The sequence below is a fragment of the Pan paniscus genome, chromosome 9, assembly GCF_029289425.2.
Source record: "Pan paniscus chromosome 9, NHGRI_mPanPan1-v2.0_pri, whole genome shotgun sequence".
In the NCBI taxonomy this organism is placed as follows: Eukaryota; Metazoa; Chordata; class Mammalia; order Primates; family Hominidae; genus Pan; species Pan paniscus.
Genome location: NC_073258.2, coordinates 4,172,608 through 4,186,163, shown reverse-complemented (window position 1 = coordinate 4,186,163; position 13,556 = coordinate 4,172,608). Strand labels below are relative to the sequence as shown.

Below are 13,556 nucleotides of genomic sequence, written 5' to 3'. Positions count from 1 at the left end.
GCCCAGAGGGAGAGGGCGGAGCGGGTCCGACCCCCTTTGCGGCAGGGCCTGAGCTGGTTTTCCAGGTTTCTCTGGAAGCCCTGTAGAGGAGCGGAGGGTCCATTCGGTGGGCTGGGGACTTTGAATTTAACCCTGGTTTGCAAGAGGCTTCCAGAGAGGATGTCTGGGAGCGTCTCGGAGGGGGACGAGGGGGCGCCGGGAGGAGCAGGTGCAGGAGCCCACGGCGCAGCGCCCCGCGCAGGCCTGGACGCGGGGACGGCCGCGGCGGCCGGGACAGGGGTCACCCCGCGGGGCCCTGCAGGGTGGGCCGCCCCACGACCCCGGGCCAGGCCGAAACGGGAATCCTCCAGACCCCAGAAGCTGAGCCGGGCTGACCCGGCGGGCGCGGGCGCGGGCGCGAGCGGCGGGAACTGTAGGCGCGGCAGGCGCACCACCGCCCTGCCCGGGCGCTGTGCGCGTGCGCCGAGGTTGCCCCGCCCAGGCCAGGCCCCGCTCCGCCCCGCGCACGCCGGCCGCGCCCACGTGACCGGTCCGGGTGCAAACACGCGGGTCAGCTGATCCGGCCCAACTGCGGCGTCATCCCGGCTATAAGCGCACGGCCTCGGCGACCCTCTCCGACCCGGCCGCCGCCGCCATGCAGCCCTCCAGTCTTCTGCTGCTCGCCCTCTGCCTGCTGGCTGCACCCGCCTCCGCGCTCGTCAGGTGAAGCCTCAGGGGCCGGGGCTCAGGGACGGGCAGGGGTCGCGGCGCCGAGGTCCCGGGGCCTGTGGTGACTTTCGCGCTCCCCTGTGGCCCCCACGAGCCCCTTGCGCCCCCCGCGCTGGAATGCACCTGTGCCGCCCTGCGCGGCCTCCTGCACGGACCACCCGCCTACGGGGCGCCGGGCTCCGGAGGTGCAGGGGACCTGGGGCAGAGGCGCCAGATGCCTCTCCCCCATGCCACCCTGGGTTGTACCTTGAGGACTGCAGACTGACCGCAGCCTCCCTGGAGACGGGGCGGGGCGAGGGGAGGTAGTGCTCATTCGGGGCAGGTGGAATTGGGGTCTGTACTGAGCGCCCTTGTTGCTGGAGACCTAAGTCAGGCCTCAGAGCCCCCGAGTCTGGGCGAGTCCATTTCCTTAAGGACCCCTTTACCACCTGTGAACTGGGGGCTTTAAAAGTTTGCTCCAGCGGCTCTTATCACAGGCCCTGGGCTGGGAGACCCCGGGAGACCCTAGGAGTTCCCATGTCCCTGAGAGAGGAGGAGGCATGGGGAGTGGGTCGGCTCACCCACCCCGGGCCTGGGGTTGTGCTGTAGTGAGGCCCACACGCTCCTCAGGCCGATCCCCTGTGCCAGGTGAGGCCACCGATTGGGCCTGGATGGGATGGGGCCCGGCCATGCCTGACCAGCTGGGCAGAGGAGGGCCATGCTGCAGTCTGCTTCCTTGACCCCCTCCCCAGCCCTTGCAAGGCAGCCTGCATTCCCAGGAGGGGTATGCTGACCCATCCCATTGGGCACCTGCCCCACCCTTGCTCTGGGCCTTTGTGGGAGACCTGGGATCTGCGATGGGTCCACTGCCTTTGGGCAGGTGGGTGAGGTCAGAAGGCTGCAGGGGCTGGAGCTGGCTGGGCCAGCAGGAGCAGTGGGCTGGGTAGGACTGAGCCTCACCAAAGGCTGTGGGGAATGGCCCGGGGGGCGGGTAGTCCCAATTAAAGTCGTTGTAGGGGAGTAGCCACAAGCCTGAGCCTGCCTTGACCTTGCCAGCCTATCCACAGGCCTCCCCTCTCCAAGGAGGGCAGACACAGCAGAGGGGAAACGATCCTGGGGCTTCTTGGAGGGAAGGGTAGCTGAATCCAAGCCCTCACCTGATTCCAGCTCTTGTGCGACTGATACTATTACACCTGCTTCCTGGGTCCCTGGAGGGCGTGTCCCTCCCCCAGGACAAAACCTGGAGCTCTTCCAGCCCACCAGCTCTTAGGCAATAATCTCATCTTCCCGGACCACGCCCCTGACAAGCCAGGAAAAGCCGGCTATGACCTTGTACTCTCAAGTCCCTGGGGCAGGGAAGAGGTTTTATTTAAGTGATTAAAAGCCCAGGGGAGCTTCCTTGGAACAAGGAGTGGGTTCACACCAAGGGGAAGGCCAGTGGCCCTGGGGGAGGGGCAGGGACCCCTCTCTCTGTTACTCGCTTACTGGGTTTAGAACTCAGGACCCCTGATCTCAGTCTGGAGCTCCCTCCTGCACCCTGGCTGGCGGTGTGCTGGGTGACAGGACTCTGGAGGAGTACCCTGAGTGCAGCTGTCGGGGGAGGCAGGGCGGTGGGGGGGGGCAGCACAGAAGCCTCTAAGGCCCCAGGTGCAGTCCTGGACCTCGTGGAGCCGCATGGAGTGAGGAGAGGTGCGGATGCCCAGAAACAGATGTGGGATGAGGGCACTGGGCAGCCACAGGAGGACAGGTAGTCAAGGAGGGCTTCTGGAGGTGGTGTGGAGGGCCCATCTGATGGCCAGAGGAGGCCACCCAGGAGGCCAGGCAGAGCTGCCAGTGCCAGCCTGGAGGTGGGGCCACCTTCGTGCAGGTGTCTGTGGGTGGAGAGCAGGTGTGATGGGGGCTGGGTACAGTGGGCTGCCTCAGAGCACTTTGGGCAGGAGTGACAGGTACCCGCCAGCACCCTGAGCAGCCATGCTGGCCACCATCCTGGAAGAGACCAGCGCAGGTGCAGAGGGAGGACGGGAGACCCCTGGGGGCTTTGGAGCCTCCAGAATGGCTGAGGAGAGGAGGGGTGGGCACACTGGCCCCCAGGTTGGGTGTGTGGGGCTGAGGTGGGTGGCGGGTGACCACTTCTTAGGACTGTGGCCTGTGCAACCTGGTGGGGGGCAGTGGGTTGCCATTCACTGACTTGGGGGAGCTGGGCCAGCAGTTTCCAGGTGACAGGCAGGAGTTTGGTTTTGGCTGTGGCGACTCTGAGATTCCCCAGGGGCCTCCAGGTGGATGTGCAGTGTTGGCGGCCTTGGCCGGCAGGCGGGAGGGCCTCCCTGATATGCCCCGACCCGTGGTTGACAGGATCCCGCTGCACAAGTTCACGTCCATCCGCCGGACCATGTCGGAGGTTGGGGGCTCTGTGGAGGACCTGATTGCCAAAGGCCCCGTCTCAAAGTACTCCCAGGCGGTGCCATCCGTGACCGCGGGGCCCATTCCCGAGGTGCTCAAGAACTACATGGACGTGAGTATGAGGTCTTAGCCCTGCTGCAAGCGGACCCACTGTCAGGAGAGCTCCATGGGAGTGTGGGGAACATTCCCACCTCCTGTTCTCAGCAGCGCAGTTTGAGTGGCTCACCTGGCCAGGGTGGCGTCCAGGCTCAGCCACACTCCTTTCTTCCCCATCCTGGAACCTCCTGCCACTGGTCCCTGTCGTTGCAGGGTCTTGGTCCTGCTCAGGCCTGGGAGGGTGACTGGGAGTGGCCTCGGGCCTTGGTGCTAGCTCGCCTGAGGGGGCGGTCCTTGGGCCTGCCTGAGTGTGGCCGGCTGACCTGGAGCCTTTCACTGCTGTCCTGCTGGGAGGCCTGTGGTGACTCGTGGCCTCCCCAGCCCCTCCCCATCTTCTTCCTCTCGCAGCAGCCCCTCCTGTGCTCACTACTCCTTCAGGGGGAAGCAGGATCCAAGGTGGAGCACTCTGGAAGCCACCTAGCAAGCTGGGGCTTGGTCAGCCTGGTCCCAGCTCTATGGGGTCAGTTCGAGGCCAGGGCCTGCTGTCCAGCCTCGGGGCTCTGGCCCACTGTGGGGGAGCCTTGCCCTCTGTCCTGCTTGGCCCGAGTCCTGGCTGTGACAGGAAGCCCAAGACTCACAGGCATGTGACTGGGCCAGGGGGGCCCTGGGGGGAACCAGGCGTCGTGTGCCTGGTCCCGACTGGCCAGTTCCTGATTGCCCTAGCGCGCGAGCAAGCAGATGCATGCACACACATGCACACACATGCACACGCACACATGGAAATTTGCTGAGTGTCCCCCTGCCAGTGGTCACTTCTGTGGGGCCATGAGTCAGCAGCTGCTGCTGCTCCGTGAAGCCAGGCGGTCGGAGAAACATTGGGCTGGGCTGGTGCCAGGGATCTGGTGGCTGACGGTGGCCCAGGCTCCAATCCTGGGGGAAGCGGGCGCCCAGGCGACCCCAAACTCCAGGACCCTCTTACTCTCTGCCTCCTGAGAGGCTCAGCGGCATGGGACCCCTTGTACTTGCCTGATCCCTGAGTCAGCACCCCCACCTGCCCCTGCTATCCCTGTGTACACATGGGGAACCTGAGGCCCTGGGCCATTAAGGCAGGGTTGCTGGGCAGGCAGTGACTGTAAGGCTTACCTTCTCCCCTTGACCAGCTGAACCCCTCTGCCTGGAAGCCCTCCAGGCTTGGGGTTCACCCTGGAGGGCAGGGCAGGCACTGAGACACCCAGAATCAGACCCTGACACGGCCCCAACCTGGGGAGGAAGTCACTTCCTTTCTCAGACCTTGGACTGCGGGCCACCAGGGGAGTCTTCCAGGCCGGGCTTTTCTGCACCTGGGGCTCAGGCTGAGGGCCACATCTGTCCCCACCCTGGCTTGACCTCTGGCCTTGTCTTTTCCGTGGGGAAGTCCTCAGCCTCACCATGTATTGAGCAGGGGTAGGTGACAGAAGCCAGGGGTCTAGAGACCCCAAGTACCCGTGGGCATTAGGACCGAGGGCTGGGGACCTGGCCCATCTTCCCTGCAGGCTGAGCAGGTGGGAGTGGGTGGCTGTTGGCAGCTGTGGGCCCCGTGATGCCCCTCCCTCCAGTATGGGCCTTCAGGGCTTGGCTCTGGGGACAGCCGGGCCTTCTGAGGCCCAGTGGGGAGATGGGGCCCCCTCTCCCATCTCTTGCGGACCCTGTCCCCTGCCAGGCCCAGTACTACGGGGAGATTGGCATCGGGACGCCCCCCCAGTGCTTCACAGTCGTCTTCGACACGGGCTCCTCCAACCTGTGGGTCCCCTCCATCCACTGCAAACTGCTGGACATCGCTTGCTGTGAGTCACGCACCCCGGCCCCATCTCCCAGGTCCTGCCCTTCCGGGATGTCGCCGCAGGGCTGCCTCAGGAATCACTTGGGCAACGCAATTCTCCTGCCTCTTGGCCCCGTGAGCCAGGCCAGCCCTCCACCCTGCTCCAGCCACTGACTTTCTGGGTGAACCACCAGCTGTGGTCTTGCTCTCAGCAGCGCTGGGGCTGGGGTGGCCACAGAGGGAGCCGGCTGTGGCTGGGAGGGAGGCCCGGGGTCACAGCCCACAGTCCCGGGGCTCTGGCATGATGGTGGGCCTCAGATCCCCTCCAAATCCCACCCTGGGGAGGCAGCTTGGGGGGTGCGGGCTCCATGGTAGATTGTAGGGGGATGGGAGGGCCAAGGCCACGGCGTGGGCTGCGGGATGACCGGCGGGCCCCCTTGTCGCCCGGGGCAGGGATCCACCACAAGTACAACAGCGACAAGTCCAGCACCTACGTGAAGAATGGTACCTCGTTTGACATCCACTATGGCTCGGGCAGCCTCTCCGGGTACCTGAGCCAGGACACCGTGTCGGTGAGTCCCTCTGGGGCCTTTCCCAGGACTCGAGGGTGCCAGGGTGTGGGGTTCACCCACCGTGGGTATGTGGTTGAAAGGGAGGGCTCGGTGATCCCAGCCCAACCCCAGCCCTCAGGTGGCCGGGGCAGTCAGCAGGGTGAGGAGGGGTCTGGGAATGGGCCTGGTTGTGTGCAGGCTGGAGGGACAGCCTCAAACCCAGGGGGTACAGGGGCAGGGGTGCCCGGAGTCAGGCCACAGTGAGTGGGAGGGAGGACAGGGCAGATCGGTCGGGCCCTTTTTGGCACATTGGGTTTGAGGTGTCAGCAGGTGTTGAGGGCTGGACCTGGGGCTGCACAGGGTCCCTGCAGCAGGCCGAGGGCTTGGGGAAGCTTGGGGTTGGATGTACCAGGAACCCACTGTGGGGGCTGCTGGTGGAGAGTCACCGGCAGGAGCCTGGGAGGGCGAGGGAGGGGGAGCAGCAGTGGCTGTTGGGGGCCCCGCCTGCATCCACCATCCTCAGGGCCCTGTGCAGAGCAACTCCCTGCCCTAGGAGAGGGTGAGCTGGCCCTTGTCACCCTGCCTGGGCCTCAGTGAGTTCTCACCTCGGAGCTGTCTGCTGGGGGTGGGCCAGGCCACAAGGGGTTCAGGAGTTATGGGACGGTGACAGCCCCCAGCTCTGGAGCGGGCCAGGAGGGCAACAGAGCCCCCCTGCAGGCCCAGGGACCCGGGAAGAGGGCCCCTTCCTCCAGCTGAAGCTGCTCCTAACAGTCCCTGCTGGGCTGGAGTCCAGTGTGTACTGGGGGCTCCTCAGAGCCCTCCTGTCTGGACCCTGCTCAGCCTGAACAGGAAATTGCCCCATCTGCCCTCTTCCGCCCTCTTCTGCCCCCTCCGCCCCGTGTCAGCCTCAAGCTGTCGTTCCCTTCCCACATCCTGCTCTGGCCGTGTTCTCTCTCTGCAGCCTCATCCAGGGCTGGGGGAGGGGACAGGCAGAGAAGGGGAAGGGGGCAGTATGGCTGTGAGCTTGGGATGGGGTAGGCAGGTTCCCCATCTCTCGGGCTCCTGGCCCAGGCTGTGTCTTGTTCCCAGCGCTGAGGGCAGGAGCAGGACCTGCCTGTCATTGGTGGTGGGAACAAGAGGTCGGAGCAGGGAGCGGAGCAAGGGGCCTGCCCGTCTGTGCTCCTGCCTGGTTCCCATCTCGTGTAAACCGAGCCCTGATGACTTCCACGAAGAGGGCCCCGCCATACCCCGTGTCCCCATCCCCAGTGGTGTTCAGCTCAGGGTTTCCAGCCCTTTCTTCTGGGCCCTCTGGGCCCCATCATGTGTGAGATGGGCATCCATTGAGCTGGGTTTTGTAGCCTCATGCTCAGGGAGGGGTGTAGGGCTCAGCCTGTCTGCTGCCCACTGACTCTGCCCTGGCCTGCAGGTGCCCTGCCAGTCAGCGTCGTCAGCCTCTGCCCCGGGCGGTGTCAAAGTGGAGAGGCAGGTCTTCGGGGAGGCCACCAAGCAGCCAGGGATCACCTTCATCGCAGCCAAGTTCGACGGCATCCTGGGCATGGCCTACCCCCGCATCTCTGTCAACAACGTGCTGCCCGTCTTCGACAACCTGATGCAGCAGAAGCTGGTGGACCAGAACATCTTCTCCTTCTACCTGAGCAGGTGGGCGCGTGGGTTCCCTCTCGCTCAGCGTTGCTGGGAGGCAGGGCGGGGCTGGACGGGGAGCCTTCTAGGCACCCCCTCTCAGTGCTGCCCCCTCCCTGCTGCTGTGCCAGAGCTCCTGACCTCTGACCTCAGGTCATCCGGGAGGCGGGGGTTGGCCGCCCTTCTGCAGAGGAGTAAGCGGCATCACAGAGAAAGCTGTTTGGCCGGGGTCTCCCAGTGGGAGGGGCTCGGGCCAGGCTGTGGGTCCTGGGACCTTGGCAGCTGGGCCTTCCTCCTATGAGAATGGACCCAGGTCAGGGGTGGTGGCAGTTCCTCTTGGTTCAGTCGGCCCGTCGGTCCCCGGACCTGGTGATGGGCACATGTGGTCCTGGTCCCGGGGTTGCTGATGGCGGAGAGGGGCATGGTGCCCAGGGGACCGGGGATCCCCGGGGAGGTGACCTTGGGTGCGTATGGGTCCCCGGCACCACGCTGCGAGCAGCTCTGTGGGCGTCCCCAGCAGGTGCCGGCTGCCCTCGAGGAGGAACATAGGGGGCCCTTCCTTCTGGGAAAAAGGTTCTCCCCCAGGGCCCCCACCTGCAGCCGCTGCTCCAGCATGGGTGACCCATGGTCAGGTGACCTTGGGAAGGGGACGTCGGACTCAGTTAGTTTCCTCTTCTCGGGGCAGACCTGAGTGGAGGGTTCCACGTAAGAGGGGTGACTGGGGGTTGGGGGCTTTTGTTTTGGGGGTAGGCAGCGTGTCAGCCGGCGGCCTCCTGCCCTGAGCTGCGCCTGGTCACTGCCCCACACTCTCCAGGGCTGACAGGGGCAGCTTTACCTCTCGTGGCTGACTTGGCACTTGGAGTCTCTGGGCCTGACCCCTGACCTTGGATCGCTTCCGGCAGAATTCCGGCTGTAGGGCTGGCTGGGCCTCTTTGCTCTGCCCCTTGCCTGGGCAGTGAATACTCCTTAGCAACACCCAGGGCTAAGCTGCTCACTAGAGGCCAGGACACAGGTGAACCGGCTGGGCCATTTCCCCAGGAGCCTTGGGGCACAGGGGAGGCAGCCAGGTGAAAAGGGGTCCCCTGAGGGCAAGAGGGCATGCAGGCATGAGTGCCCACATGGGGAGGGGGCACACAGCCTGAGTACCCAGGTCAGGGAGGGGGACACAGGCATGAATGCCCACGTGGGGGAGGGGCACACAATGTGAGTGCCCGTGTGGGTCAGGGGCAGGCACACGGTATGAGTACCCAGGTCGGGGGAGGCATACACAGGCATGAGTGCCAGGTGGAAGGAGGGGCACACAGAGTGAGTGCCCAGGTGGGGGAGGTGCACATGGTTGTGAGTGCCCAGGTGTAGTCTCAAGGCAGCAGCTTGGGCAGGAAGTGGAGCCAGGCAGGAGGGAGGGTCCGAGGGCTTCTGAAAGCATGTTTGGTGAGGAGAGGAGGGGTGGGAGGCGCTGATCAGGTTTCTACACTTGGGATTGCAGAGGTGTTGACAAGAGGCAAAGGCGGAGGAGGCTGGAGGAGGGCGGAGGCCCCGAGCGGTGTTGGGAGGACTGGGTCAGGCCTGGCGCTGCCTCGAGTGACAGGCAGTGGGATGGTGGCCAGCTTAGCTGCAGAGGCCCTGGCGGGATGGCAGAACCGCCCCAGACACAGAGAGCTTCTCTACCGGGACCGGCAGGATTTGCTGCGTTGAAAGCTGTACTTGAGCAATGTTTAGAAACAAACCCGGGCGACATGGGTTGCAGGTCCTAGGAAGTGCAGTGCGCTCCTGCCCAGGAGCACCTTGGCTGGCCATCGGTGGTCTGGATGAGGGGGAGATGAGCGGACGTGGCTCGGGGATGCAGGTGGAGGGTGTTCCCAGGAGCAGCCAGTGCAGAGGCCCTGTGGCCAGAACCAGCCATCCCAACTTCCCAGATCGTGCCATCACTCCCTCCTAGAAGCCTTCTTTGGTTTTTTCTTCCAGACAGACAGACAGGGTCCTCCCCAGTGGAGCTCCTGGCGCTCACTTCCTTGTCTGCCCCCAGCCGTGACCCTGGTGTCTGGCTGAACCTTGGCTCCTGAGCAGACCAGGGGAACCTGAGGGTTGAGGAAAACCTCTTCTGGGCCAGGCTGGGCCCACGCAGAGCAGCCCTACCCCGGGAAGAAGGGAGTCTGTCCCTCCTCCTGCCTTCTGGGCCTCTCCATCCCTGCAGTTTCAGAAAGGCCCCTCCTTCAGGAAGCTCTCCCTGATTGCCACATTCACCCTCTTACTCCTGACCTGGCACTCTTGTGCTTGGGGGGTGGCATGGCAGCTGACTCCTCCCTTTTCCTCCTAGGGACCCAGATGCGCAGCCTGGGGGTGAGCTGATGCTGGGTGGCACAGACTCCAAGTATTACAAGGGTTCTCTGTCCTACCTGAATGTCACCCGCAAGGCCTACTGGCAGGTCCACCTGGACCAGTGAGTAGTGGCTGCAGTCGGCTCCCCTGGGTTCTGTGGGCGGGGGCGGCGTGCGGAGACCCTGGAGGACCCCGGTTCTGCAGGTGGGGGTTGCATGTGGGGAGTAGTGGAGCTGGGCAAGAAAGAGATGGGGTCAGACCAGCCCTCCATGCCCCTCCTTGCCCCTCCATGCCCCCCATCGCCTCCATCCCCTCTATTCCCTCTATCCCTCCATCCCTCCATTTCCTCCATGCCTCTGTGACTCTCCATGACCCACCATCCCTTCTGTCCATCCCTCCATGCCCTCCATCCCCTCCATCCCCTCATCCCTCTGTGACTCTTCATGACCCTCCATCCCTCCATCCCTCCATCCCTCCATCCCTCCATCCCTCCATCCCTCCATCCCTCCATCCCTCCATCCCCTCCATCCCCTCCATCCCTCCATCCCTCCATCCCTCTATGCCCCTCCATCCCCTCCATCCCCCCATGCCCCTCACCACCACCTGAGGGTCTCCCACCCCCTCTACCACCACTCTGTGTCTCCTCTCCCACCCTCTTCCCTGGAGGGCTTACAGCCGGCTGTGCTTCCAGGAGCCCTGAGGGGAGGAGAGTGCAGCCCAGCCAGGGGAGGGGCTCCCAGGGAGGGGCACTGGGCCCCCAGGGCACACTCCAGTCCCGGCAGGGGCCTCACGCCCTGACTCCCCGCAGGGTGGAGGTGGCCAGCGGGCTGACTCTGTGCAAGGAGGGCTGTGAGGCCATTGTGGACACAGGCACTTCCCTCATGGTGGGCCCCGTGGATGAGGTGCGCGAGCTGCAGAAGGCCATCGGGGCCGTGCCGCTGATTCAGGGCGAGGTGAGCGCCGGGGGCTGGGGCTGGGGCTGGGGCTGGCAGGGGGAGCCCCAAGGCCACCACTACCACCCTGACACTGCTGTGACCCCTCTTAGTACATGATCCCCTGTGAGAAGGTGTCCACCCTGCCCGCGATCACACTGAAGCTAGGAGGCAAAGGCTACAAGCTGTCCCCAGAGGACTACACGCTCAAGGTGAGCGGGCAATGGGGTGCCACACGCCCCAGGTGAGCGGGCACGGTGGGGGGCCACATGCCCCAGGTGAGCGGGCGGTGAGGGGGCGCATGTTCCAGGTGAGCGGGCAACAGGTGGGGGGGGCGGGTGGTGCCAGGCCTGGGTACTGACCACCAGGTCCGTCCCAGGTGTCGCAGGCCGGGAAGACCCTCTGCCTGAGCGGCTTCATGGGCATGGACATCCCGCCACCCAGCGGGCCACTCTGGATCCTGGGCGACGTCTTCATCGGCCGCTACTACACTGTGTTTGACCGTGACAACAACAGGGTGGGCTTCGCCGAGGCTGCCCGCCTCTAGTTCCCAAGACGTCCGCGCGCCAGCACAGAAACAGAGGAGAGTCCCAGAGCAGGAGGCCCCTGGCCCGGCGGCCCCTCCCACACACACCCACACACTCGCCCGCCCACTGTCCTGGGCGCCCTGGAAGCCGGCGGCCCAAGCCCGACTTGCTGTTTTGTTCTGTGGTTTTCCCCTCCCTGGGTTCAGAAATGCTGCCTGCCTGTCTGTCTGTCCATCTGTTTGGTGGGGGTAGAGCTGATCCAGAGCACAGATCTGTTTCATGCATTGGAAGACCCCACCCAAGCTTGGCAGCCGAGCTTGTGTATCCTGGGGCTCCCTTCATCTCCAGGGAGTCCCCTCCCCAGCCCTACCAGCGCCCGCTGGGCTGAGCCCCTACCCCACACCAGGCCGTCCTCCCGGGCCCTCCCTTGGAAACCTGCCCTGCCTGAGGGCCCCTCTGCCCAGCTTGGGCCCAGCTGGGCTCTGCCACCCCTACCTGTCCAGTGTCCCGGGCCCATTGAGGATGAGGCCACTAGAGGCCTGAGGATGAGCTGGAAGGAGTGAGAGGGGACAAAACCCACCTTGTTGGAGCCTGCAGGGTGGTGCTGGGACTGAGCCCGTCCCAGGGGCATGTATTGGCCTGGAGGTGGGGTTGGGATTGGGGGCTGGTGCCAGCCTTCCTCTGCAGCTGACCTCTGTTGTCCTCCCCTTGGGCGGCTGAGAGCCCCAGCTGACATGGAAATACAGTTGTTGGCCTCCGGCCTCCCCTCTGTGCTGGTGTGCTCTTGTGCCTGGTCAGGGGTGGCTCCAACTTGGGATGGGGAGGGGGGGTGGGTAGTGCGAAGCCGGCAAGGCAGCTGACTCGGCAGCACCGGGACAAGCATTTGGGGTGCCCCGGGCGTATGGCCCCCTGCCCAGCCCATAGGCTCCAGCCTGGTCGGCCAGCGGGGACTGACTTGTTCCCAGGTCTGGAGCAGTAGCCGGCAGGATGTGGCCTTGGCTGGGGTTTCAGGGTGTCTAGTGTGAGTGCCAGCCTTGAGGAGTGATTTCAGGGAGGTGGCCCAGCCAGGCGGCCACAGCACTCGAACAGAGGCTATTTCTGCTCTCGGGGACCCTCAGAGCAGGCCTACCAGTCACCCTCCTCAGCCCTCTTGTCCCGGGAAATAAATGGCCCCAGGTGGCGTGGGGGGCTGGCCTAGCTGGGCCTTCTTGCCTCCCAGGCCCTAGAAGCGGTTTTGTGTGCAGTGAGCTGAGCTGGCACCAAGCAAGCCTGCCCAGGGTCCCTGGTTGCAGGGACTGGACTCAGAAGTCCCCTCCAGCCACAGCTGCCACAGTCACGGATGCCCGGGCTGATAACGCGGTGCGCTTGTTCCGCTGGGAGGGGAGGGGTTGGGAGCGTGTGCCCGGATGCAGTGGTAGCAGCCCCTGGGGTTCTAATAGGTAAGTAGGAGTTTGTGGGCATGTGGTGGTGGGAGCAGAGTTCCTTTTGGGATCAGTAGCTCTGGAGTCACTTAGAGCCCCCTCGAGCCCCACCCCAACAAGTTAGAAGATGAGGCAGATGTGACATTTGCCATTATCTTGATGCCTCTGCCTGAGGGTGGTGGCTGCCTTGGCCTTCCTCCCGAGGGGCTGCAGGGCTTTCACCCCAGAGCCATGCTACGGCAGACACCTGGAGCAAGAACATTTACCCAGGGTGGCACGGAGGCTTGGAAACACATGCCTGGCGTTTGGCATGCCTGAAATCTGAGCAGAGCTGGGCAGAACTCTGCAGGGCCTGGCAGGGCTTCTGGGGAGACAAATGTCCTGTCATCAGATGCTTTGTGCACTGAGGCCCGGGAGGGCAGAGAGGTACAAGGAGGCAGCCGTACCCTGTTGTCCCTGCCCTGTCCCACTCTCCCCATCTCCCTCCTTCTGCAGCTTGTCAGCTCTGTCCAGCTCCCATCTTCATGGCTGCTGCCCTGGGGTTGCTCCGAGGGCTCCCTCCAGCCCGGCAGGATTCTCGGGGCCCTGGAGTCTGACCCCGGGTTCCTCCGTGGTTTTCTAGCTGGTGACTGGACCCTGAGCCTGGAGTCCCCCTGTCTAGACTGTGGGTTGTAACCAGAAACCCCTAGCAAAGGGGAAGCTGGAGCCCAGGCCCTTGGGGAGCCCAGCACAGTCACAGGAATGCTGGCTGTGCCAAGTTTGGCTGGGCCCTGGCTCTGCCCTGCGACCCCTGGCTCCCTCTCAGTGGTGTTTCCTGGCCTCAGAGGCAGCCCCAAGGTGGCCTGAGGCCGGGAGCAGGCCCTGGCTCCCCTGTCACCTACCCAGTGACCGTGGGCAGGCCCTGGCCCCTCGGGCCCAGGCAACCCTCTCCTGCTATGGAGGCCTCCTCACTGCCTGAGGCCTTCAGGGCAAACTGGGGTGGGGCAGCACTGGGCAGAGGCTGTGTGGCAGGCTAGGGTCTTCCAGAAGGTGGTGGCTGGCCGGGTAGGCCCAGCTCAGATGCTGGGGAGACATGGGGGCATGGCACACAGGCCACACACAGCCTGGGATCAGGCCCCGTCTGAGGACACCGGGTCCAGTTTTCCCTGGGCCAGGCCCTTGGAAAGGAGGAGGGAGTTGGGGAG

At 64.7% G+C, this 13,556-nt stretch overlaps 1 protein-coding gene across 1 annotated transcript; it reads left to right on the top strand.

Annotated features, from left to right (window-relative positions):
* The first annotated feature begins 448 nt into the window (after positions 1 to 448).
* CTSD (cathepsin D) lies at positions 449 to 11,720 on the top strand. Its single transcript, XM_008969110.4, has 9 exons — positions 449 to 702; positions 3,040 to 3,199; positions 4,883 to 5,006; positions 5,435 to 5,553; positions 6,959 to 7,191; positions 9,491 to 9,613; positions 10,301 to 10,445; positions 10,538 to 10,636; positions 10,804 to 11,720. The coding sequence occupies exons 1-9, from the start codon at positions 635 to 637 to the stop codon at positions 10,969 to 10,971; spliced, it is 1,239 nt and encodes a 412-aa protein (XP_008967358.1). The 5' UTR covers positions 449 to 634; the 3' UTR covers positions 10,972 to 11,720.
* The last annotated feature ends 1,836 nt before the right edge of the window (positions 11,721 to 13,556 follow it).

Bases quoted from the DNA above. Each gene is read 5' to 3' on its own strand.
- CTSD (XM_008969110.4), top strand. From the start codon at position 635: ATGCAGCCCTCCAGTCTTCTGCTGCTCGCCCTCTGCCTGCTGGCTGCA. The intron at 5,007-5,434 runs GTGAGTCACGCA...CGCCCGGGGCAG, and splicing joins ACTGCTGGACATCGCTTGCT to GGATCCACCACAAGTACAAC. The intron at 10,446-10,537 runs GTGAGCGCCGGG...GACCCCTCTTAG, and splicing joins TGCCGCTGATTCAGGGCGAG to TACATGATCCCCTGTGAGAA.